This window comes from Hermetia illucens, chromosome 4 (assembly GCF_905115235.1).
Source record: "Hermetia illucens chromosome 4, iHerIll2.2.curated.20191125, whole genome shotgun sequence".
Taxonomy (NCBI): domain Eukaryota; kingdom Metazoa; phylum Arthropoda; class Insecta; order Diptera; family Stratiomyidae; genus Hermetia; species Hermetia illucens.
In genome coordinates this window covers 52,685,472-52,712,207 of record NC_051852.1, presented here as the reverse complement: position 1 = coordinate 52,712,207, position 26,736 = coordinate 52,685,472, and the positions used below count along the sequence as shown (strand labels likewise).

General features: G+C 37.9%; 1 protein-coding gene across 1 annotated transcript in view; it reads left to right on the top strand.

Annotated features, from left to right (window-relative positions):
* The window catches only part of LOC119655103 (sodium channel protein Nach), an 86,201-nt gene that overhangs the window by 55,916 nt on the left and 3,549 nt on the right, over nt 1-26,736 (top strand). The window contains exons 5-10 of the mRNA XM_038060825.1: nt 9,305-9,471; nt 9,528-9,731; nt 9,821-10,563; nt 17,412-17,529; nt 22,455-22,564; nt 22,632-22,974. Of these exons, the coding sequence (XP_037916753.1) occupies nt 9,332-9,471; nt 9,528-9,731; nt 9,821-10,563; nt 17,412-17,529; nt 22,455-22,564; nt 22,632-22,780 (1,464 nt within the window). The 5' untranslated portion in view covers nt 9,305-9,331 and the 3' untranslated portion in view covers nt 22,781-22,974. The remainder of the gene's footprint in view (nt 1-9,304; nt 9,472-9,527; nt 9,732-9,820; nt 10,564-17,411; nt 17,530-22,454; nt 22,565-22,631; nt 22,975-26,736) is intronic.

Here is a 26,736-nt window from a genome sequence, read left to right as displayed (position 1 = left end):
CGTCTTAGGGTGCAATAAGTTTACCCGAATTGCGAAACTTTGACCTTCTATAACTTTGTTAATAGTAGTTACCTTGCCTTCAAATTTTTCTTAATTATGATACATATGTCCTATGTTATCTATGTTGATGCTGTACTTCTATACTATTATCAGCTTTATTTGTGGAGATCTCAAACGGGATGTATTTTCAGGCCTAGATTTCATATAGACGCATTGTGACTTTTTCAGATTTTTCGGCTGAATAGATTCTGAGAGGTACACATTTTGAGCTCAATCTCCACAATGTTTCACCCAATATCAGAAATACGAATGAATCGATTTTAATAACGTTTTGTTTTACACAAAACACTGACCAAAGAATTCATTTTTAAGGTTTCGTGTTAAACAAAACCTTAAAAATGAGTCCTTTGTTCAATAAAATGATAATAGCGTTTTCTTGTCAATGAATACCTGACAGATGTTGCATGGTTTTAAAAAATACATTGCACGGGCAAACTTTTCTAGTCACTGGCCAGTAGCCAGTTAGCTCAGTAATTGTTTTTACAGAATGGAGGTTCAAACTTTAATCAAATGTTGCCATTATGAATGAAATGGTTAATCAGTATAGAAAAACTGAAATCAGAATCTAGGAATATGATAAAGTATGTATAAAGGTTTTGTGTTCATCTTGTGTGAGAAGTTTCTTTTTCATGTTTTCCCATTCCCACATACCTCAAATTCAAATTATTTCTTGATATACCCATATATTTCTAAACTCCAACTTTGCCGTTCATATAAGTTCACTTTATATGACGATGATGTCATCCACGTCTTAGAGTGTAATAAATTCATGTGAAATACACAATTTTGATTTTCTATAACTTTGTTGATAATGGTCGGATTTTTGTCAAACTTTCCAAAATTATGGGTTATATTATTATATTACTTATAATTGTACCACTTTTAGGATGAACTTAAGGGGGTGTTCGGATAAATTTCTAAAATATGGTAATAATTATTGACTTTATTTAAGCAGGTATCGGATGTATTTCTAGGCCTAGATTTCGTACGGATTTGCCATTGTGATTTTCAGATTTTTCGGTTGGAGAGGTTCTGAGCACGAGACCTGTTACACTTTTTGGGGCGCAAATTTTGACCCTCACTCCCTTACGTTTCACCCAGTGCCAAAAATATCATCAGTTTCGAAAAGTACTAATGTATTCTGTGAAAGAAAAATGTACACTCCTTTTTCACATATATGGGGAGCCCCCTCTTAAACCCAGTGCAATTTATGTAAAGAGATTCACAGACTACACTTTCTCACCAAATTTCGTGACAATTGTTTTAGCTGTTTCCGAATAACTCAGGTGTGACAGACATCGAATCGTTTTACACAAAACCTTAAAACTGTTTTACACAAAACCTTAAAACTGTTTTACACAAAACCTTAAAACCGATTTACACAAAACCTTAAAAATGAGTGCACTGCTAATAGCCCAATACTAAAAGCCCAAATAGAGGGTCCAGCTACGCAGAAATCTTGAAAAGTCTTTCGTTCGAAAGACTAAACAAAAGTGGCAAAAACAATATGTGGCATCTGAAAACAGGAGGAATGCTTTTAGGCTTATACAAATTGAGAACCCGGACCCTTCATGAAATGTGTTATATCTTAGGAATATAATTTATGATTAACTAAAAACAGACAAAAAGGGCGAAAATAAATTTTGTATCGAGCCGGCCACCTAAGCAACTATTTCAAACAGCGGTGGGATCCTGACGTCTAGCTCTTAACCCATTGAAGAAATTTTGAACTAACTAAATTCTTTCTGTAATTAGTAATATAATATGATGCAGTATAACATAATGTTATATATTATGATATGAAAATTGAAATGGGAAAGGGCTAGGTTTTGAGATTCATTTCTGATAGATGCATCATAGTGAGTTTTTTCAAACTTATTTGATTGGATAGGTTCCGAAAAAGAGACCTGTTTTATTTTACAAAGCACACATTTCAGGCCTCAACTGATGTTCTAAATTAGGCCAGTTTCAAAAAGCGCTAATCAATTCTTTCCATGTGAATTCAAGATAAAATTGTACCACCCGCTGCACGTAAACCTGTATGACCTTATACAAAGTTTGAATATAAAAAGTTCAATCGTTTTCAAGTGAATTTGGTGTAACAGACAGACAAACGGACAAATAGACATTGAGTTGTTTTTTGTTGTTTGTTTTGCACCATCCTTCTTTTATGAATTATCATTCAGATAAATGAAAGATTGATATTTCATGCCAGCAAAGTTAATCAAAGATTATATATAATCCTGGAACGTATCAAGGAACATCTTGAAAGCTTGAGTGAGAAGAGAAACTAATAACTATTTTGAAAGTGACAAATGGCTGTGCATAATGTCTCTGCATCAAAGTAAAATTTCTGAGTAACTTCAAAGACGAAGAAAACGAAGCTTATTGTACAAGTCGTAAAGTGAAAATTCTAGGAAATTAGAAGCAATTGAATAAACAGGAAGTAAATGCATATGGTTACTCTTTCTGAAAACTTAGAAATTACTGAAACTCCCGCAAAGTACAAGACTTTGATTCAAATTTGTGAGGAAACTTAGGAGTCGATCTGCTATCTGGGAATTTATGGTTCCAGTGAATTCCGAATTTTGAAAAATTTTAAATAATCACTTCAACATCAAGAATAGGATTCAAATTATGTATACTTATATGTAAAAAAAATCTAAGGTTGGATGATGGTTTTTCAGTGGTTTTCAAATTTTTAACTCATTGTATTTTCAAAAGAGCTGCAATATTGAAAATGCGATTTTAAAATAATTTCGATATTTTGAGGTGCAGTTGCTTCATACGTGTTAAAACGCATTTTTGTTCTAGGATTAAGATGAATTAATTTTGATGACGCGCTTTATAATCCAAAGCATTTACGGCTTTCCAATTAAATTCTGAACAAATATAAATTCTCCATATCTTCGTGGATTAAATTGCTAATGATTACTTTTACTTTTATAGCTCGCCATATTCGTTAATCAGCATAAGAAGAGACTTGTCTAATTATAGACAATGTTCTAAATGTTGAAAAATCTTGGTGGTCAAAGCCCGAATGGGTTTATCTTGATTATGAAGTGCTCTCGTTAATCGTCATAAACGTGTATAATAATTTATGAATGGTGTTCACACCTTTTCAAAGAGCTTTCTTGTGGCTCATATCTGTCACTGATCAAATCTTTGCAATTGAACTGTACGGTATAATCAATGAGCTATTTTTAGCCTATTATATTATCATTTGCTCATAGATTAACAAAACGTCATATCTAATAATATTAGACTAAAACTGTTCATTATGCGCACCGTGTGGTGTTTAATCTGGTGCGTGTGCATTTGTAGTTTGTTAACGGGCCACATAATTCTTTCTAAGCTTCTTAGTACTATAAACTATAATGAAACTTATAGGTATATAAGATCCAAAGAGCAATTGATAAGGATATCTAGTTAGCCATACTCGGCAACAGTGAGAAAATCATGTTGGTGACTTTTATTTCATACATAGAAGATTACATTACCGGAACTTAGATTTTCTGATAATTCTTTCCTGGTAACGCTTTCTGTTATCAAATGATTGTACATTAATTCTCTTTAAAACGTGTGACGATGCTTTCCTTATACAGCATTAATATTCCTAATCATTGATGTTAGATAAAAATCAGAGATGATCCATACATATGAACATACGTTCGTATGAGAGGGAAGACTTGAAATATTGACAATAAGTACTTCCCAGACGTTCATTTTTTTGAAAAAGTGAAGATAGCTGTATGAATTTCTCCTTTTACTCCTTTGTAGAATATAGACCACAGTATATTTAATAGGCAGTACTCACAATCACTGGTCGCGGACTTGCGAATGGATCCGTACAGGAGGAACAAATCCAGCTGCAAAGGGGATGGAATCTCATTCTGCACCTTTCAGTGTTTCCACTAAAATCCATTGCCATTAATCCCAAATGAATCTTTAAAGTTCCCGGTGGGATGCGCGATGCCATAAACAGCTGTTGTGACAGACAACTCGCGGCCATGTGTTCGCAACCACGTGGGCGCACACCAATGCACTGCATCACATACACGGCACTAACACCAGCTCCTACGCGCGGAATATTCGTCGCGCAATTCTCATCGCGGCCGAAGATGTGCAATGATTTTTTGTCTCCATAAAATTTTAAAGAATGTGCTGGGAGTTGTTGAAACTCAGTTTTCACGGATTTAGTTTCATTAGAATCACTCTTAATGCTGTACAGTGGAAAAGTGTGCAACAGCGGAACAGCATAAAAGCGAACGTCGCTCCGTCATAGTTGGGAGCCATTATTTCCTTATTAACTTCGAATTCATCAAAAAGGAACTAAAAATCAATAGCAATTGGATTGGATCGCTGATTAAAAAAGTCAGAATACCGGAAGCTCCACGCTTCGGGTATCATTCATTCATCTTCATCTTATTCATTCTTATGTATTCATCTTATGTGAGAAACTTTCTGTGCACTTTTTTTCCATTGACATATAGTTAAAAGTTCAAACTAGTCCTGCCTTTATTTCCAAACTGCAAAATATATGTGCACGTGTAAATATTAAAGCCATAAAAATGGTACTCATCCTAAACAAAAAAGCATTTCCTATTACCTATTACGCATCTATGTAAATTTATTGTACGCAAATGAAAATCCCCGCCTTACTCTCCGAGCAAATTAAATTGAAGATCGCTGGTGCTAGCTTATACATATAAGTACGAGTTGAACTGAAAAATTCGGAGGCGAACACACAGATGGCGTACCACAACAGAATAGGCCTAGTGTATTTCCCAGGTAAACCTATTGAAAGCACTATTATTAACTTATGTTTGGTTCAAACAACAGACAGACAGACAAATATCTGTGCATGTTTCAGACTTCAGACACACAAATGTCCGCGTTAGACAAATGTCTGATTTGTCTAACGCATCAGACAAATGTCTGCGTCTGTCACACACATCAGAGAGACGTGGACATTTGTCCGATGCAGGAAAAGGTTTTGTCTGATGCAGAGATTTGTCTGTCTGATGCCGACTCGGACATTTATCCGACAAATACCTGCCTGATGTATAAGGCAGACACAGAAATTTATCTTCTGCAGTAAAAGATTTCGTCTGAAACAGGTATTTGCTTGACGCCGGCTCATATATTTGTCTGACAAATATTTGTCTGATTTGTGAGACAGACACAGAGATTTGCCTGCTGCAGACAAAGATTTTGTCTGAAACAGACATTTGTCTGACGTCTAAAACATGCACAGACATTTGTCTACCTGTTTTCTGAGGGAGTAATAAGTTAATAATAGTGTTTTCAATATGTTTACTTAGCAAATAAACTAGGCAATATTCTGTCGTGTCGTTTCCAGTGGGTGTTAGCTAGTCTGTCGTGTTTTGTCGTGTCGTTCCAAGTGAGCGTTAACAAAACTACCGTGTCCTGTTGGTCCCAATGAGCTCGCTGTTTCAGAGTGCCATCCATTTATATAAATTACAAAACTTGCACCCTTTATAACTTTGTTAATACTGGTTATACTTCCTTCGAACTCTAACCCAAAATTATGCCTTACACCATCCTTTATAACGGTACCGGTATAACGGTAATTTTGTACTTGGTATATGGTAATATGCCATTATTAATATTATTTAAGCAGATATTTGAACGGATGTACGGATGGATGGATATACCAATATGATTTTTTCAGATTTTTCGTTTGGATAGGTTCTGAGAACTAGATCTCTTTCATTTTTTGGCACACACGTTTTGATCCTGTTTCACTTAATATCAAAAATATGACCAGTTTCGAAAAGTACTAATCGAACTTTTTCATTGGATACCCAACACGGCCATACTCGGTGGAAAAGTATTGCATACGGGAGCCCCCTTAAAGTTTACGGATAATGGCGACATGACTATATATAAAGGATTCACATACCCTCTCACCAAATTTCGCAATAATAAGCTCAGCCGTTTCCGCATAAATCAGATGTGACAGATAGACATTGAATCGATTTTAATAAGGAATTGTCTTACAAAATCTTGAAAAGGTGGCAGGACATGGCTTTGTTTAAAGCTACTTTGCACTGCAACGTCCTGTTACACTTTACCATGGTATAATATTCCGGAATATACTCCAATAACAGTTTGTTAATGATCCCGAAATTGTTATTCCTGCCCAAATTATTCCTTGAACTCGATGGAACATAAGTGGAGCGAGGATTGCGAAACTTACAGAAATCTTTCAATATGACCGGTAAGTTTACTATTATATATAGGATGTTTCAACGCAGAAACTAGTCTGTTCTTTGATAAATATCCTTTCGAGGCGCCTCTTTTTAAGTTCGAGGATGACTCTAGGTATTTTCTTAGCGACTGTACTGTGAATTCCTCCAGGTTTAAATTGGGGTAAGTGGGGGTAAGTGCTTTTTTTGATAAAGGCTCGGTACTCATTGCGAATCTCTGGTTAATTATTCAAAGTTTCCGCGGAATAAAATTATACTCCAATGCAATTAAACATTCAGTCAACTTTTTTTATTGCTTATTTTTTACAGGCATATTTTTTATTTCATAGAACATAAAAACTGTCTAAAATAGTAGTAATTAGTGGATAACAAACAGAATCTATACACAGATATATTCAAAATTGAATGGGCTGGGTAGTGTGAACATTAAAACATATGACTGTTATCTTTGAAATTTGTTTGAATATTGTTGAGTATACAACTCGGTAATGAAGTGTTAATTTTATCCGTTTATGCCTAAAATAGTGGGTTGTAAAGTTTGTGGAACCTATTTACGTTTTATAGGAATTAATTGGCCCGAGTTAAATTTATGGTGTTTGTGTCATTTCTAAAGCTTTCCAGAAATTCTACAAATTGTATTAATTGCCATCACAGTAGGTTATCAATGTTTTCATAAACTATAAAAGTAGAATGAAGCTGGTTAGGTAGCAACCTAAAGATTTTAAAATTTTCTTGCTACCTAAATGTGAACAACGTGTCGAATAGAGAATAACGTAACGACGGCACTGTGCCTTCGTATTCTGGAAAGTCACGTGATGGCAGACTCGAATCAGGTGTCAAACTGCTACAGACGACTTGAACTGTGAACCAGTATCTGGCGGGAACTTTACTGCGAAATTCCGTTCAAGGCAAAGGAGCGTCACAATTGTGGAGTGTTATGCACCAAAAGAGATACTACTCGGAGCTCAGGAGAGGCTTCGTAAAAGTGGCTTTGAGGTCGTGATGGGTGATCTGAATGTCCTTAATCAATGGAATTACTTTCTTGCTGTGCAAACGGCAAAAAATCTAAATTACCCGCCAGGGAATATTGATTAGACTGGTCTGCCATCAAAAGCATTTTTACCTTTGGCGAGGAAGAAATTTTCGGTCACGTTCGAAAAGGACATTACACCTGGCTGATTCCGGAAACATAGAGGCATATCAAGAGAGCTTTGGTGATGGCTACGACTGGTGGTGAATGGAAAGCGCCCGGAAGTTCTGTTAATGCGAAAAGGTGCGATAACTTAAGGGGATTACGATCTCCGTTGCCTCACGATTTAAGGACGAATTCTGGTACAATGGTCCAAAATAAGACTAAAGTACTATATTAAGTACAATTTCTCGATATCTCCTTTCATTTTCCAAATACCGAAAGTTGAAGTTTTCGAAATTTCCTCTAACCAAAACATGAACTTCGTCACGGCTCCAGTGGTAGTGGGTTTTTATGATGGATTCTGGTAAAATATATCAAAGTGAAACGAAATTAAATAAAAAGTTTATACCTCTCGGTTATCTTTGGAAATATTGAAAAATGAAGCCTGTCAATATCTGGTTCAGTCTTCGAAGTTTCGACGGTTGATTTTTCGTGAAATTGAATTTCAGTTCGTTCATTTTTTTGCAATTTGTTCTCTCATATTAATTAAAGAAAAATTTGAAATTTTTAAATCCTCACAAACTACGTTCCTGTCTGTAAAGTTAGATTTATTTTTTTGAATTTTTTTTACATTACTCTCTTCCTCCTCATTCTCTTATACAGTGCCGGAAAAAGATTTGCTCCAAATTTTTAAAGATGTTGTCCGTTAAAGGATAAATGTATTTTTAATTTTTGTTATATTTTATGTGTGATTTCAATTTTTAGAAAAAGTTGTCATAAAGTAACTATTTTCATTATTGCCATTTTCGATTTTTTGGGTGAGAAAAAACGGGCTCGAACTAATTTTTCCTATTTTTGATTCATTTGGCGGAGAAAAAAAAACGTGATCAACGTAAAGCGACAAGAATGAAAATGGTTACTTTATGAAAACTTTTTCAAATACGATTAACAAACTCCGAATTAGAAACAATTGCAACTGGTTTATTGCACGGCAATGTTTTCGATCCAATACGAAATCTTCAGTGTGCCGAGACAACTAAAAAGGGTCATGTCGAATAATAATAAATTGCCTGAGGGCTAAATCATATCAGGTATAGGCAGTTCTACGCTAAAATCGACTAAAGTTGTGAACCCCGTAATAGGATCTTTTCCCTACAAGTCCGAACCTGAGATATACAAGGAAAGCTTCTGGATGGGGAAAATCTCAGTCACAGTTAACAATAGTTGGTTTTAGTGTTAACGGTAACTAATAGAGCTGGCCTTTTGAATATTTCCATTTGAAATCGAAGATTTTATTCCGTCCTACTTTGTTTAATTTCGCTCGTAGAGCTTGGGACGTATATATATAGTGTTTATTTTTTTTTTTTTTTTAATTTTATTTTCAATGAAGCTTGTATCATTATTATTTGTGTGGATAAATGAGCATTTGCTAATGCCTTATTGGTAATAATAAACTTCTTCCTTTACATTAAAATGAAAATGATGGCTTAAATTGTCGCTTCGATTAATTCTCAGTTAACCCATGAACATTTTTGAGTTCATCACATTATCCTATCTTTGGAATAATGTTTCCAACCTTCATATCACTGTTAGAAGTAAAAACAGCATCTTAATATGCTTCACAAGTGACTGGAATACCAAATACGTATTGTTGTTAATTGTTCCCATTATCCTGAATGAAGCGAAGTACTCAACTTTTATAGGTATTTCTACTATAATAAAGGCTACTATAAATGACCGTTAATTCCAATAATGCATTCAAGAAAAGAAATAATTAATTTAATGATAGCTGTGTACTTATAATCTGTTAGGAATATGAATATATGACAACAGGCCGTTTAGCAAATACTGTAGTTAGAAACGAATAACTAATTTTCAGAAAGCCAGGAGACTTTAATATGCTAGCATGAGGACTCAAAGTGGTCTCACGTTGTTCCGCAAAAGTTTGCGAGAAACATTCTATCAATACGTAGATAATACTAAAGTGAATGGGCTGTGGATGTTACGTCGCAAACCAAATTCCACGAACCATGATGAGTTGAAAAGGTGATTCTTAATGCAAATGATTTTATTAATTATAGGTGTAATAACTGTATTTTTAGGTTCTGTTGGTCGGTGATTTTGTTCTCTTTACTAATTCTTGGAGTATTTCTATCGATCATGCTCTGGAATAAATTCTACTCTCTACCAACAATCGTCAGTATAGAGAATCATGTTCCCGTCACTAATGTGGCTTTTCCTGGTGTGACATTGTGCAGTCCTTTGGCTATTCTTGAATATAAGTTGGACGCCTTTATGGAACGAATGTAAGTAACTACCAACAAAAATTTCTATTACTTAAGCAGGAATCGACCACGAACACTTGGGAAGCGTCTGATTTCTTTTTAATTTTCAGAATCAATAAATTAAACTATTCCTCAAATGATATAAAAATAGCGCTAAGAAGTCTTGAAGGTTTCACTAGTCGCCATACAATCAACGAAACTCGCTACAATATGGTTGACGAAATTCTGGAGGAAAATAATTTAACTGTTTTTGAAACGATGTCACTACTTGGCGGAAGTTGTGAAGACTTTCTTCAATATTGCTATTGGGGTTCGAAACAGTTCCCATGTTATCAGAAGAACGATGATCTAACTTTCACTACATCGATTTCGCACGTGGGATATTGCTGTTCGTTTAACTACAGACCAGAAGATCAGTCATACATACCATTCTCTGCGAACAACTTTGGCGTTAACGGTGGCTTGGTCATAGTTGGGTTGGATAGAATAATGGGCAATCAATCGACAGGGCTACTTATGAAAGTTCACCATCCCTTAGATTACGTAGTGGAAGCCCATACCTTAATTACTTTGAATCCATATCATGAGACTTTTGTCGTTGTCTACCCGGTGGAGCTGAGTTCATCAAAAGAGGTTCTGGAATTGAGTGCAACAAAGAGGAACTGTCGAATTTCTAGTGATTACAAAAGATCCAAAAGATATTATCGCCAAGCCGGTTGCATATTGAATTGTCACCATCAACTTGTATATCGAACTTGTGGATGTCATCCATTTCATTACCCAGCTATTTATAGAAGAAAGGGAATACGGAACTGCTCAGCTAAAGATATTTCATGCTTCATTCGGAACTTTGGTAAGTCAAATTTTTTATAATTTTTTACAGGAAACGCATTTATTCAAAAATTGATTATTTTTAAAGTTGTGTGTCCATCTGTGTGTCTGTCTTATTAATTAAATGACTGGGGCTATTGCCCTGAAATTTGGCGAAAGTATGTATTCTGTGGAGTCCTTTGGATGCAACAATTGGGTTGTGTTTAGAGTGTGACAATTGGAGGGGTATCTGCATAATCCCTGTCATTGCAAAGATAATAGTTAAAGTAATCCTTCAACGCATTAAAGAACATCTCGGAAGTTTGATTAACAGAGAGTAGGTTGTTTTTTGCTCCCGATACTCCCTCATTGCCTACATCATTTTGGCGAGCTCTACGTAGGAGGGGCATTCCGGAGAAACTAATAGGTATTAAAAAACCGGTATATGATGGTGCAAAATGTCACGCGCTGCACCGAGTTAAAATCTCAGAGGATTTTGAGGTCTAAAGTGGAGCCCGCCACGGTTGTATCTTGTCACTGATATTATTTCTTCTTGTTATCGGTGACGTTCTCTATGCGGCTTTATCCGGAGAACGTGGAGGAATTCAATGGACTATGACGTATTTCCTCAAACACCTCGGCTAGGTTGATGACATCTGTTTGCTCTCTCACGGGGTCATGAACCTTGGCCAAACGGCTCTGGATTTGGAAAAAGAGGCAAGTAAAGTTGGACTGAAAATTAACACAATAGCACTCTTCCCATCTGCATTAATGAGCAGAGCATCGAAAGCGTAGATCAATTTTTATATCTAGGAAACGTGTTTTGTACTGAAGATAGTACCCAATTGGATGTTGTCCAATACAATCACAGCGGTAGATCCGCTTTCGCTGCTTCGTCTTAAATTTGAAAATGCAATTTATCTGAACACCAAGATCAAGATGAGACCGTCCTATGCTAGTGTTCTTTCTGTGTTACTTTATGGAATAATACATGAACCCCACAGTTATTCAAAAGCTCCAAGCCTTCATCTACACCTGGCTGCGTGGTATCATCCTAGTACACTTGCCTGATACTATCACAAACAAAGAACTTGGCCGGCGCACACCCATGACACTCGTACGGACTGTGATGGCAAAGCGGAAGTGGCAGTGGATAGGTCACACATAAAGGTGGGGCCAAAAATTACATTACTGGCTACGTCATGCAATAGAATCCACTATTCCAAGATAGCCGACGGGTTGGTTACCCCAAAAACACTTGGTGCAGAACAGTTCAGAAGGAGTACAGGCTACCCTGGCGTGGACAGCTGACGCGCATTTCAGGTAACCGCGAACGATGGCACGTAGGTATGTTTGACGTTCTATACCCCCCAGGAATAAATGGTATCCATATATATATATATATAGGGGCGGACACCTTTCTTAGTCCCAATTTTTTTTGTTATCCCTCTCTTTTTTCATATTTAAACGGTTATATTTTTTGCCAATCAAATGGTGTTCTACACTCGTCAATAACACGATCGGAGAACTCACTGAGCTACAATGCTGCGTCCGAGCTCTTCGCATTCCAGATCTCGGTTACAATTACGGCAGGTGTTGCTTTGCCCTACTATTCGTTTGCTCCTCTTTTGTCACGACCCACATTACTTTGAACTTTCGGAATTTCATATGGTAACGGAGATCGATTGCGTCACCCTTTCCATCACTTACAGCGGTCAATAATGTTTTCTCAATCATTTCTACTAATCGATCCGAATCCACGATTTTGCAATCAGCTAGATCTTGTGACGCCCTTCCGAACGTGGCCGATGACCTGCGTAACACCTGAGAAAAAAATATTTTTTAATTGCGGCCCAGTGCTCATCGATACTCTCAGGCGGGTTACTCGTTGTATGTATGCTCCTTTCTTATTACGCACACAAGAATACAACTTCTAAATCTACTGTTAGTCACAAAATGGTTAATCTGATTGTTTGTATGTATTTTCCCATCACATGTCCGAGCAAGGTTTTGTCAGAGCCCACCTTGGCATTCAGATCGTTTTGTCAGGCATCACGATCATAATGTCACCTTAAAAACTGCGTAGAAACCATCCTTCTCCACTATATCAGAAATCTCCGTTAGTGCATAGCAATGCACAACTTCGATGCTCCTTACCTTGGACCGGAATCTTACAGTTAAAATTCTATCAGAAACTGACTCTCAGGTGAAGAGAGCGTGCCTTGCGGTAGCCGTCAAAAACAATCCGATACCTGATTCATGTCTGCTACCACTCGGCTTTTCAGCGTACAAAAGCACATCCACCGAAGAGTACTTTCCAAGGCCCCACCATCTTACTTCGCTTAGGCCCACAATGTCGAATTATATCCTCGGAATACTCGTTCGAGTTGGAGAAAGCGAACATTCTAGGGATCCTCACTACCGTTGTCGAGGAGCGCGCGTGCATTCCATAAACCAATTGTAGTTCGTTTTCGGTAGCCAAAGGTCTTCAACATGAGTTCAGTCACTATCCGAGGCGTTGTTAACGAATCGGAAGCATTAAAGCTTCGAAATTTAAAACTTTCTCTACCTTTTATTCGTCTTTTACAACAAGCAGGGGAGACTCACAAGAAAAAATAGCGGTCTGGTCTGCTGTTCATGCATCAATTGCACAACCATCATGGTTTTCAATTTTGCATCTGCAATTTAACATATGTATAAATATAATAAAGATTTACATTAATTCAACAAACGCTTCAATCAAACTCCATATTTTTATCAGCTTTGTCAGAAATCAAACTTGAGAAAATTATAATAAATAAACTAGCAGTTCAAAAATTCTTTTCAATGGATATTTCAACAAAGAAGTGTAATCTACTACTACTATTTTGGCACAAAATCATGCTTATTTTTTAAGGCGTGGAGTCTACTACTCAAAAATAGATCAAGGTGTATCGATTAGAATGCTAAATAAAGTAGCTGCTGAACCTATCTATGCTTTTTAAAAAATTCTTAGCTCTCTTAATAAAGTCACACACTTTCGTAAATGCACTGTCCAGAGTATTCCCAGCACAATAATCCTCATTTAAACAGATTAAAACAATGCTACAGAAATAAGTTTCACGCGTACATTACTCAAATCGTTTAATATTAGTTTTCCAATTTGTTTACTATCAGAATGACTGTATGACATGTTAGGATAAAAATACTGAAGAGGCCGATCAAAGCAGTATTGTGTGTGTGGTGGGGGAGAAGCTACAGCTTCTGAACACTCAGGCCGTGTTGGCCCATTGTACTCGCCAGCTTGTTCCCAGTTTTTGAAGACAAATTTAGCCAATGCTACTAATACTCCAATTGCTGGTTCCGGTCCCGGCATAGGGGAGATTGATCCCTCTTTCGCTAAAGCATTCGAGATTTCATTTCCCTCTACGTCACAGCGACCAGGTACCCAGAATATAGAATCTAGAGATAGAGTTCAAACGGTTTCTTCATTCCTGAAAGATTTTCGAGGTGATCGAAGGACTACTCAACGCCCTCAATGCAGCTTGGCTATTACTGCAGATTGTGATGCGCCTGCCCTTCAACCGCTCGTCAATCAGCCAGTTTGGTGCCCTTACGATCGCATAAACTTCGGCTTGAAAAACCTTTCCATATTGTCCCAAAGGAAAAGTCCACTTCCCGTTTTTATTCGAGAGGTAGACTCCGGCTCCAGAACCCTGTTCTGTTTTTGAGCCATCGGTATAGAAGACTTCCGTATATCCCGCCACGCATACCTCTGGGACTTTCCAGCTCTATCTACGCTTCAGGGTAACTTCATATCTTCTACCAAACAGATGTATGGGGACACGAGAATCGGAAGGCATTGTAAGAACTGGTTTTAGTACTCCTAGTAACTCTTCCAATACTCTGTGCCCCACACATCCGTTATTTTTGAACATGGAGAAATGCATTTAGAGCTGCGCCGGATGTCGTGCTCATAGCATCAGTGATACCCAGACACACAGTTCTTTGCAGTGCGGCTATTTTACGATGAAAATCTTTTAGTTTCACCTTAACCCACCACACTACGAATGAATAAACGAACATCGGGCTAATGATAGCAACGTATATCTGCATTACCACATGAGGCCTGAGTCCCCATGTCGAGGCAAAGGTCCGTCTGCACAGCCCATAAGCTGTGATAGCTCGTTCCACCTTTACCTCTACATGTTTATTCCAACGAAGTTTTTTATCTAGAGTGACATAGCATAAGCTTGAGCGTGTATTGGCAAATTTTGCAGTTCGCATAGTAGTTAGTCGATCCGCAATCTCCACTGAATTGGCCCCTTGGGGGGCAGCATTTCGTTACTTCTGCAGGCATATAACGAACGACATCCACCTTAGCATCCACCTCAGCGCACAGCAATCTCTGCGTTAGCATAGCATGGATCCACTTAATTAAAGCACCATTAACACCTTGCGCTCTGGCAGCATCACAAAGTTTTTGAAAAGGCGCACAGTCAACAGCCCCTTCAATGTCCACGAACACTCCCATCGCGTACTCACAATTCAAAGTTACATCCTCTATCTTTGTAACCAACGAATGAAGAGCAGACTCACAGGACTTTCTACGCTGATAAGCATGTTGGTTTTCATTAAGTGGGTGCGACCTAAGGCGTTTTCACGAGTGTGACACTCCACCAGGCTCTCCAAACCTTTCAGCAAGAATGAAGTCAAGCTGATCTATCTGAAGTTCTTTGGATTAGAATAGTCATCTTTCCCAGGTTTCGGAACTACCTGAACGTTTTGCCAAGATTTAAATATTTCTTAGAGGTTGCTCTAAGTGCTCCATATTCTCCTTTAACATTGTCGGATAGATGCCATCCATGCCAGGTGCTTTGAAATGTTCAAAGGACAGTATGGCAGCTCTCACTTTTTCATGGGTAACAACCGCTTTCACAGTGTTTTCGTTCCTCTTGCTGCACTTGCGTGTTGGGGTTGCAAGAACCGTCAACCCCCATGCCACTTCTCTCAACCGTTCTCCCGGATGGTGTACTTCCAGGAGGTCTGTACTGAATCCAGTCTGGAGCTTGTGAAAGTGTCGTCAGGTTTTCTAAGAGAGTCCAACTTGGCCGATTCATCCCTTTAAGGACTCTGCACAGCCTTGAAGTCCCCCTTTCGGCTTACAGTTCCTCACAGTACGCTCTAAAGAAATCTCGTTGCGAACACCTAACGATCTGACAGTGAGACCTCGTCTATCATTCGCCAGTGTGTAATCAACTCTAACACTTTTGAGGTACAGATTGTTAGCTCAATTACTTCGCTTCTTCTCGGTCCCACGAACGTAGGGGCCACCCTACATTTGCAGTCATAAGACCAGCTGAAGTGATGAAATCAAATAGCTTCTCTCCTCTTGGGTTGCATTTGCTACTGCCCCAACAAATATATTGAGCATTCGCATCGCAACTTATTAAGAGTTCGAGACCACTTGATTCTGCATACGCCACCAGATCCTTAAACTCTTGCGTCGGTGGGCGATACAAAGAATCATAGGGTAAATAAGCGGAGACAACTATGATGTTTTTCATCTCGTCATTTATCTGATATTGTATGATGACCGTAACTAAGTCCTGGGAACATAACTGTCTCAGCATGGTTGCCTCTAACTGCCTTCACATCAGGGCGCAAGCTCTTGGTCTTATGGATCTTTCGTCGTAGAAGATCCTAGCTCCCTTTACTGATTCAATTCCACACATTCTGTTAAATCGAATCCACGGCTCTTGCAACATAAAGATGTAGGAGAAGTCCTGCAGCTTTGTCAGTTTCGCCGCCAAAACATAGGAGGAAGCTTTGGCATGCTGCAGGTTGATTTGACCAATCTTTCTGTTTTTCGTCATAAACTTAGTGTAATGTCTTATGGAAAACAGTTAGAAGCGTACGCCGCAGTGCGCGTATGACGGGGTTGCCCCTACACCATGCCGCCAGAGACTCGATCCCTTCGTGTTTGATTTCTCTGAGAAAAGCCGCCCTTGGAGATACCGCAGTTCCCATGTCCTCATCCATGAAAAATCTCATCTCATCCCGCAGAGCATTCGTCTGTTTTCTACTTAGCACCTAGACTGGTTTGCGGCGTCGGGTTGCGACCATTCGAAATGGCATCAAGTCAGTTCCGTTCACGTCTCCAGCTTCCCTTTCTTCCACCTGCTCCTTGGAAAGTGTAGGAGAAGTTACTAGCAGGAAGGATTCACTCTGTAGTCCCTTCACCAGTGCGATCCCCCATACGGGGGTTCTGCCGCTATATTCACTATCCTCCGCGCGCAACTCCATTCTGGGAGAGCGCACCGCTCTATATTGTGTGAGTCGAAGATCATCATTGTCCTTCGTTCTCAAAATAGAGATGATGCTCTACAGTTTCCTGATATGACTGAATTTCAATCTATCTAGGAAAAAGTGGAGCACCATATGCTTACATCCCCTAAGCACATTCAGACTCTTTTGGTCCAGTTCGAATAGCAAGTTGGAACCCTCCACGTTTGTAGATTTGTCCTTCCTGGCATTCATGAACTTTGCCCTCCAGTGTCTAAAGTCCATGCCCGGGTTCTGTTCACCCAGCATGCGGATGATATCCTCTGCCTTCCTTCGAGGGCCCTTGTTCAGTGCTGGTTACGGGGTTACCTTACATTATATAAGCGAATAGGTATAAACGTAAACCGATTGTATCCACCCTGTGCGATGGTTTAGTCTCGGTATGTTATTCTCATACATGATAAGAATCCTTTATATCGATAGTACCAATTTATGATTCAACTGATATTTATGTTCAGTGTGCTCGAAGAATGTTTTTTCATTTGGGTAGTAATTACTAATGTTCATATAATAAATAATGAACTTATTTCAAAAATTCAATTTATGGTTTGTATATTTTTTTTACAGATTACTTCAAAAGCGTCAAGTGCAAGGAATGTTTACCTAATTGTTACGATGTCACGTATTCAACATCAACAGATTATACGGATCTAATGCAGCACAATATTTCTGCTAGTGTAATTTAGTAAGTTTAATTTTTTGTGTTCTAAATAAAATTTCCCATTCCAAATTGAAATTGAGTCAGCTCAGCGAGTAGATACTTCACGACTGCTTGATCTTGTAAATTGTTGTCGGGAGTAAGGGATCATCTCAAGAATATTTTCACTAAGTTTCATTATGATCGGAGCGTTAGGTACGAAGCTATAAATACAGATTTATAACGCGTTACCTCGCTGCTCCGAACCTTGATTGCCGTATATACTGCTTGTAGTTGGAGTCACAAGAGAAACTACATTGGCATTAGCTCACATTTCGAAGCTGCCATATTTACTACATTTTGACTAGCTTTATTTGACCAGCTTGTCATCTAGGATAGACAAATACTCTTTCAATATCTATGTTAAGAAGTAATTATGACGTCAACCTGATTGCCTCTGATATTCTGCGTGCGATGTTTTCAACCTCGAGAAAACATATATCTATATACTCTCTAAACAAGTCTAGAAACCGTAAGCTAAACGTTTCAGCTAGAAAGGATTTGTGTTTCTTCTATAAGAATATTGTCCCATTTGCAGCTAGCTGGTAATGTTTATGTATTTAGTTTGTCAGGATATTCACTTTAGTGTGATACTGACATTCAAAGTCTTAGATTGCAATAAATTTGCGTAAAAGAGACAACTTTGATCTTTGTATTATAACCTTGTTAGTAATAGTGCGATTTTCACCACTAGTAATATCATGCACAAGTTGGTAATTCTGAGATAAATTTACCGGGGTTTCCAGTCCATTTGAGAAACTAATTTCAACTAATAATAAATATACAGTGTGTCCATTAACAACGTGTACACCATTATTTCCTTATAATATAAAAACAGGAGGTAATCAGGATTTAAATCCTGTAATAGTCCGTGTTAAATTCAGAAGTAGCTGGCTATTTAAAGAGAATGTGGGCCAAGTACACGAAACGCTTCGAAGCGGTATTTCTCGCCAGTCATAAGAAGCGCCCAAAAATGGCCTAGCCTAGGTAGATAGAAACCTAAAAGTTTCGAGGACATTCGTAGGGAAGTGAGTCAGACGGTTTGCCACTGATGGCAATGTCGGTGAGAGTCAAGTAGGGATATCACTAAAACGCAGAGCAAGGACATTATCGTTTTGTTCACGAAGTTTTTGCATACAGCAAGGGAAACATTACGAAAAAAGAATATTAAGGTGTCATTAAACATGTGTTTAATGTGTGATGTGTGCTTCCCCGAGTGCTATCATCTATTTTTCAATGAGTCCACTTTGGCCAAATAATTTAGTTTTTTGTATATTTTAAGATTCCACTAAAATCATATTAAAATTTCAAAACCATCATGTATTATTTTCTTGTTAAAAAGTAATGAAATAACTTTGAACTACTGTTCTACTACCTTGAGAAAATCTATGATTTTTGTCACTCATCTAATAAAAAGTAAAGTAGTAAATATTCTTATACATCCTTTTTACTTTTTTATTATTTTAAGGATTGAAAAATCCTAAGTCCGCATCCAGTTGATATCAGACTTTTTTATTGGTCAATCGTTTTGGACTTAACAAAAATTATAAGCGAAACGGTTTCGAACTTGGGTAGATACTCATGAGGCGCCGCTCAACCTCTGCGAATCACTTCCTTCACGCTGCTCTCAGAGCATAGATGAGGCAGGTTTTGATGAGTTGCGTCTACCCTGCTAAGAAACCATCAAGCCGTTTTCGCCTATTATCCTTTTTATTACTTTTAACAACAATATTTATACAAAATGTTTAAAAACGATTTAAAAATGTTATAATTCTTTTAATTGTGTTTGCAAATATGTACGTACTTCCTCTAAGATGACGATATTTAGGTCTTTCATCATATTTTCATTATATTGGCTTTCTTATTGGCGTTCGAAAAAAAAACAACCAACCAAAAACATCAAATCGAAGTGGTCAAACGAGAATAGAAAAGATAGGAGCCTACAACTTTGAGACCGTTGATAACTTCTCTTACCTAGGGTTCAAAATCACAACCGATAAAAGAGGATGCCAGCAGAGCCTATTTCAACTTCCGCTCGAAACGTCTCACCATAGGGCTCTTACTGTACAAGACAATGATCTTGCTTGGGCTCTAAGCAAGAAAAATTGCGAACTTTTGGCAGCGTTCGAGAAAAGAATCCTTTGAAGAATTTTTGGTCCCCTACATGAAGATGGACGATTCCGTAGCCTACATAACGAGGAAATCTACGTGCGATATCACAACCGTCTAGTTGTGGATAAAATCTGGCTCAATAGGTTACGATAGGCGGGTCACTTAATCCGCATGGATGAGGATGATCCAGCCCGGAAAGTCTATAAGGGTAGAAAAGAGGACGAGGTAAACCCTGCTTGAGATGGAGCGATGGCTTAGGTCAAGACGTCAGACAGCTTTTAAGGATATCGAATTGGTAGACCTCGGCGCAAAACCGGGATGTCTGGAGTTCCTTATTAAGGCAGGCCTAGACCGGATACCGGTTGTTGCGCCGTTATTGATCATGATTGGCGTACGCATTCTGCAATGTCTTGATGGAAATGTTCTCCATTTTGTTTTGAATACTACTGCTTTGAAACTACTACTAAGCATTTTTCTCTCATTGGTAAATTGTTTTCGAATTTATAAATTAACGAAAATTCCAGCTTCTGATAACTTAGGAAAAAACCTCTTAAACATTTCAAAACTTCCAACGCCAATATATAAAGGTGGCATTAAAATGTTTTCAGGTTCAATAATAAGTTCACATTCACTATTTTACTTTCCTTCCTGAAATTCTGTCTTTTCCGATTATTATCTTCGATCGTTTTGCTGAGGACCAATTTATTATGCCATTAACCATGATAACAGGTAATGGTGCAATCCAATTGAAAATCTCACCATTTTAAAATCTCCAGGAAACTGGCACATATACTTGTAACTCTTTCATAGTTTTTTTTCACGCCTGATGTTTCCTTATGGTCAATGAATATGTTTTTCCACAACTGAATCTTCCGCTAAAAAAATAGCAAATGGTAGTCGAAATAAGTATACGACTATAAGGAAACTGAAATTTTTTACTTTTTGAGTATGATTTTAGTCAATGCAAATCAGCTCAGCGTAACACCTGGCGCTATTCCTAGGGTTATTTTTCGTATTGTTTTTGCAATTTGGTACAGCACAAATGGTATTCTCTATACTAAATCATTTGTTCCATTTGAATTTTTCATGCCGATGTGACGGTTTGGCCGAGATCGATTCTTTCGTCTCTTTAATAACCGGCACGGCAAGCCAATTAGATCTGTACCTTTGAAATGTGTTAGAGCGCATCGTTGAAAACCGAACAGGTTTACGGTACACTGTAGGCCACAGTTAGATACTAGACAGCTACCACACTCCCCCTTGCCCCTCAAAGGGGGAAATCAGTGCGAGTACACACGATTTCAAATTGTTTTGCCCTTGAGCATGAGCGAGATGTAACGAAAATCCGATCAGCTGTGTTTGACATACCGCCCGGACTTGCCAATGTATTGGTGAGATTGGCAAGTTTTTGCTTATTTATAAGTGATACGTGAAACAACTTTTTGCTAATGGGTGAGCACGGCGTAGTACCAGAATAGCAGAAGCTCACCGATCTCTCTCTTACGAATACGATTTGACGAAGATTATGCCTTTTCCTTGTTTAGCGTCTCTGATGTGTACAGATAAGCTCCTGCAAGCACATTCGCAAGTGGGGTCATTTTAGTAAGGGTACTGCCTATAGTAGATCTACTGTGCTGTAGGCAACAACGTGATGAGTATTGCGCTAGCCCGTGATTATTACCCTGATTTGTCCCAGATAGATTCACAGCTGAGTTGACTGGTATCCGACATCCAGTAACGATACAAATCTCTCTGCCATCAGTGAGATTCGAATCGTGACCTTCCGCTACAGTTGCGTGGCGCTCTAACCACCCATCTGGATATCAGTGTTCTTAGCGATGATTAAATTTACGCGTTTTGCACTCAATTTAAAAAATTTAAAATTCCGAAATAATAGTACTTTTATTCTGTCGATTCAATCAGAGAATAGAAATGCATGTTCCCAATTAGCCAATTGCCCCCAAGAAGTATATATTCTTTCTGTAAGCTCATAGCGTATATTGCAGCAATCATATCTACGTGTGTCCGGGTATTTGAGTGGTTAAGGCACAAAGCTGTCGTACGGAAAGTCGCGGTTCAAATCTCACTGGTAGCAGTGGGATTTGTATCGTGATTTAACGTCGGATACCAGTCGAGTTAGCTGTGAATGAGTACCTGAACCAAATCAGGGTAATAATCTCGGGCGAGCGCAATGCTGACCACATTGCCTCCTATAGGATACCGTCACGATCTTGAATGAAGTGCTCTAACACACTTCAAGGCCCTAATCCAATTGGATTGTTGCCCCAACGATTTTTATTATGTCTACTTGCCATCATCGCTAATTTCTGTCAATGTGTCTTAGCTCTCCTGGGGGCTTGGCATCGTTTGGTACTAACCTTCTGTTTTTTTACCCACCATATTTCTAAAAGCACACATAGTGTTTGGCAAGCTATCTGCCTGCTTCTTCTTTGTGCATAAGTAGATAAATAAATATTCCCATTGGCAAGAAACATTTTAGTATCTTTTATTTTGTCATTATATCAACAGATAATCCTTTCCATGAAATTCATATACAATCGGATATTAAGATGTTTTTGAAATTTTCGAATTTATTAGGATTGCTTCAGTTGCTTAAATTAGACTTCAGATAAATTTCATTTTGTTTTATTGTAATCATCCCATATTTTTCCGCAAAGCGGAATTGGAATTTTTATTGAAATTTTGAAGCAAAGCTGCTGAAAGGAGTTTTCAATTAATATTTATTGATTGGAAAGTATTTGGAGTTCATAATTATATTCAATTGCGCTTATATTTTTCAGCTCTGCACATAATCTCAGCCAACACAGCTTCATTGTGCGTGTTTATCTGGCAAATCAAGTGGTTACATCTCACAAGAAAATCATAATTATGTCAGTTGTAAGCCTTCTAGGTGAATATATGATAATAACTATAAACAAACTAATAAAGGTTACTAACACTCTGATCTATGTTTTCAGCTGACCTGGGTGGAGTGTTCAACTTATGTTTAGGCATAAGTGTCATTTCAATTGTTGAATTTTTTTACTTTTTCACGTATCGACTTTATGTCAATTATAGATCTCAGACAGCTATAATATATGTCAAAGAAAAAAAGCAATATTTGTAAAAAAAAAATCAAATTGAATATTTTAGATTAGAAATATTATTTTATGCTTTTGTGTGCGTGTTTATAATATTTTGATTACGCCATGGTTGTAATTAAGGAATGCTTTCCCAGCCGAGTTGATTTCATAGCGGATTACTTAGCGAAACGCAGACAGCAACTGGAAATATTACAACAACGAAAATTTAAAATTTCGTGTAAGTAACGGCACGTAACGCATCATAATGTTCCCTCATATATTTCAGGGTAGTATAGTATAAGCATTCAATTTATAATTGGCAGATTCTTCTCAACCTGGTTTCGTAAAAAGTAGAATTGACATCATTCACGCAAATGTAGAAGATGTCTGTCTCGTCCTTTTTACTTGTTCTTCTTTAGCTTTTGTCCATTTAGAATGAGGGTCAGCTCGTCTTGATCGAATACACCATGTCTCTCAGTCATAGTTTTTATTCCGGGTGGAGCCGAAAAGCTCCTATATCGAACCAGTTTAGTTTATCTCATCTTTCTTACTACCTATTTTTACTTGAATGACATACAAACTGCTCAATGCGCCCTGCTTATGCATGAGCAGAATGGTGGTTGACACACTACGACTCACCAAGTGCGAATGGCAACCATATGCATATCAACAAAACCGTGGAATGTGAACAATTGTTTTGTTGTTCATCACCAAGGTAGGTTGCTTGACCAAAAAAAAAAAATTACTCCCTGATATTGCCAATTGTTTTTAATTTCTTCGTAACTGAATGCAAGGTTTGAATATATTTACACCGATGCTTCAATATTAAGTGCATCGTACGTATCATTGGAAATGCTAGGACGAGTTTGAGTACGATGTACTGTTATTCATAACTTCTCATTTTATTACTATTAAATTCAAATATCTACCGAGGCTTAACAAAAGCCATAGGAGCTGTTTGGAAGCATTCTCTGAACCCCGATTGTTTTCTATATGACTCACTCAATTAGTAATTTGATATCTTTCTATTAGGGACTTCATTGCAACCCGCCTTGAACATGCTGGTTTTGATTGGATCGAGATTTTTTTTTGCAATCATTGAATATCATGAAATTGAATGCATTCATTAAATTATTCAATAATGGTTGCTGACGTACAAAATCGTTTCTAACAAAAAATCCAATTACCTATTTCTAATCTTTGTTAACTTAGACTTTACCAAAGTGTTTGCGCTATGATTTTAATTGGACTGCAGAAAGCCGCCGAGTTTTCTATTTTTGTTATTGCACTCCTTATCACTGGTTAATTTGAATGTGTTGAAAATCAAGGTCTTGATATGCTTGGACGGCTGTGTTTATATTTGATTGTTGATTATTGGGCACGGAGACCTGAGTTTGTCTCAAATGTAGTTACTATTGCTGACCACTGCAGGCCATCAAAATATCATAAAAGCGTAATGTCAAGTTTAATGATATAATCTCAAATAGAAAGTACCTGGAAACCGGCCCACAAAGTGATTCACAGGAGTTTGAAATTCTAGTTTATATAGTTTTGCTTAAATTGTCCCTTGGTAAATGTTGTAGTCGTTACCGAAAAGTTTGCCATTAACCAAGGTGTAGACAATACCTCGTTAGCATTCAGTCAATTTCAAAGTTGCTAACTCTCAAATTCCTATGCCTATTACGAAAAGCAGGAAATACTTTCAAAATGGGGTCACTATTTGCGGGGTATTTGCTGCCTCGAATAAAAGTGACTATTATGCAGGATAAGTGCCCCTGGTACCTTCTGCTCCCTAAGATGCCTAGATGTTATATTCATACTATAGTCCCTTCTCCTTCTTTCTAGGACGGATAAGGTAGTTCAAAATGGTGATCGCAATCTTTCTATATTTCATCGATCATTGGATCATTGCACTGGTTATTCCCGGGTTTCTACACCTAACGGGTCAAATCATTTTTTCTATGACCTTTTCCGATGACTTGCCGTTGAGGGCATCATTCAACATCCCTTAATCATCCGCTGAGGGACAACATGTGGATAACATGCTCCGGGTCCACAGGTGTATTGGCTTTTCCGAGGCAATCGAGGGACTTGTCCAATCAGAAGCGATACGGCTGAACTCAATACACGGGTTCAATTTATTTCCGCGGTCATCACACCATTGCTGCCAATCCCTGTATTTTGAATATTAGGCATCGTCCTTGCTAGAAATGAAGTAAATTTTGCTGTTTTTTGTCATGCAAGAGCCTTAGGAAATCGATCATTACCCCCAGGTATCTAATGATCAATTTTTACGCGGCCTCATGATTACCCAACCGGATTTTATCTTGCGATTAGTAATCAAACTCGCTTCCGTCTTTTCTTCCACAAGGTCTAGCTTTACCATTCATGCTTTGATGACGCGAATAATTTCACTTCTATGAACTTCAACGTTCTTGGGGTGCTTCGCAAATACCACCACGTCAACAGTCGCGATCAAAAACCTATCTGCATCTGAAGTGTTTTTTCACCCAACACGGATGAACTAAATAATATGTTTACTAAATGCCGGTATTTGCGAAGATTATTTTTTTCTAGCTAGGCAAAGAAACAACATCCTTATCCTTTTCTTTTAATTATCTTGATCGCTAGAAACAATATGATATAGTCTTATAATATTTCTAATCCTGATCTTACCAGCTCCCTTCTTTTCAGTTGCCTTATAAACATGAGGATAAATATCAAGCGTCGATTCTTTAACCTGAATCACCAATAACCTCTTATGTTCACCCTGCTCCCTGAGATGCTTGGAAGTTTCTTGGTCTTTGAAATCAATATGACTGATTCGAAGTGTAATTTCGTGGTGTTTCTAACGATTAAATAATTTGAAATAATTGAGACTTGCTTTTCTCTATTCGCAAGTGAGAGAATTCCTTAGCACTAATGAAGGGAGCAAGTGGTTCGCGAAATATCGGTATTTGCAAGCATAATAAATATCACTAGCCAGTAGAGAAAAGTAAGTCTCAATCATTTCAAATAATTATGTTATAAGCGAATTCGGTACCTCCTATTTACATATATTATGGTATTTTAGTCATCTTTCTTTTTTAACGAAAAATTAAAAACTGACTATAAAGTATTATACTTTAGACATGAATTACAATAAATGTTTTTTTCTCAAGGCTTCTTCTAGGGACTTCTAAATCCATTAGCATTACGTATTACAAACACTAAAGATTTGTTTATCTCATGTGTCTATTTTTTTTAAAGAGAGCGAGTACAGCGCTTATCGAACAAAAAATAAGTAAAATCAGAAACTGGACGCTTCAGATAGCATTATCATCATCAACGGGGCAACAACCGGTATCCGGTCTAGACCTGCCTTAATAAGGAACTCCAGACATCCCGGTTTTGCGCCGAGGTCCACCAATTCGATATCCCTAAAAGCTGTCTAGCGTCCTGACCTACGCCATCGCTCCATCTTAGGCAGGTTCTGCCTCGTCTTCTTTTTCTACCATAGATATTGCCCTTATAGACTTTGCGGGCTGGATCATCCTCATCCATATGGATTAAGTGACCCGCCCATCGTAACCTATTGAGCCGGATTTTATCTACAACCTAATGGTCATGGTATTGCTCATAGATTTCGTCGTTATGTAGGCTACGGAATCGTCCATCCTCATGTAGGGGGCCAAAAAATTCTTGGGAGGATTCTTCTCTCGAACGCTACCGAAAGTTCGCAATTTTTCTTGCTAAGAACCCAAGTCTCCGAGGAATACATGTGGACTAGCAAAATCATTGTCTTGTACAGTAAAAACTTTGACCCTATGGTGAGAAATTTTTGTAAGCTGAAATAGGCTCTGTTGGCAGCCAACAACCGTGCGCAGATTTCATCATCTCAGCTGTTTCGGTTTTGACTTTCGACCCTAGATAGGAGAATTATCAACGGCCTCAAAGTTGTGGTCTCTTATCTTTATTCTTCCTGTTTGACCAGTGCAGTTTGATGTTGTTGATTGGTTGA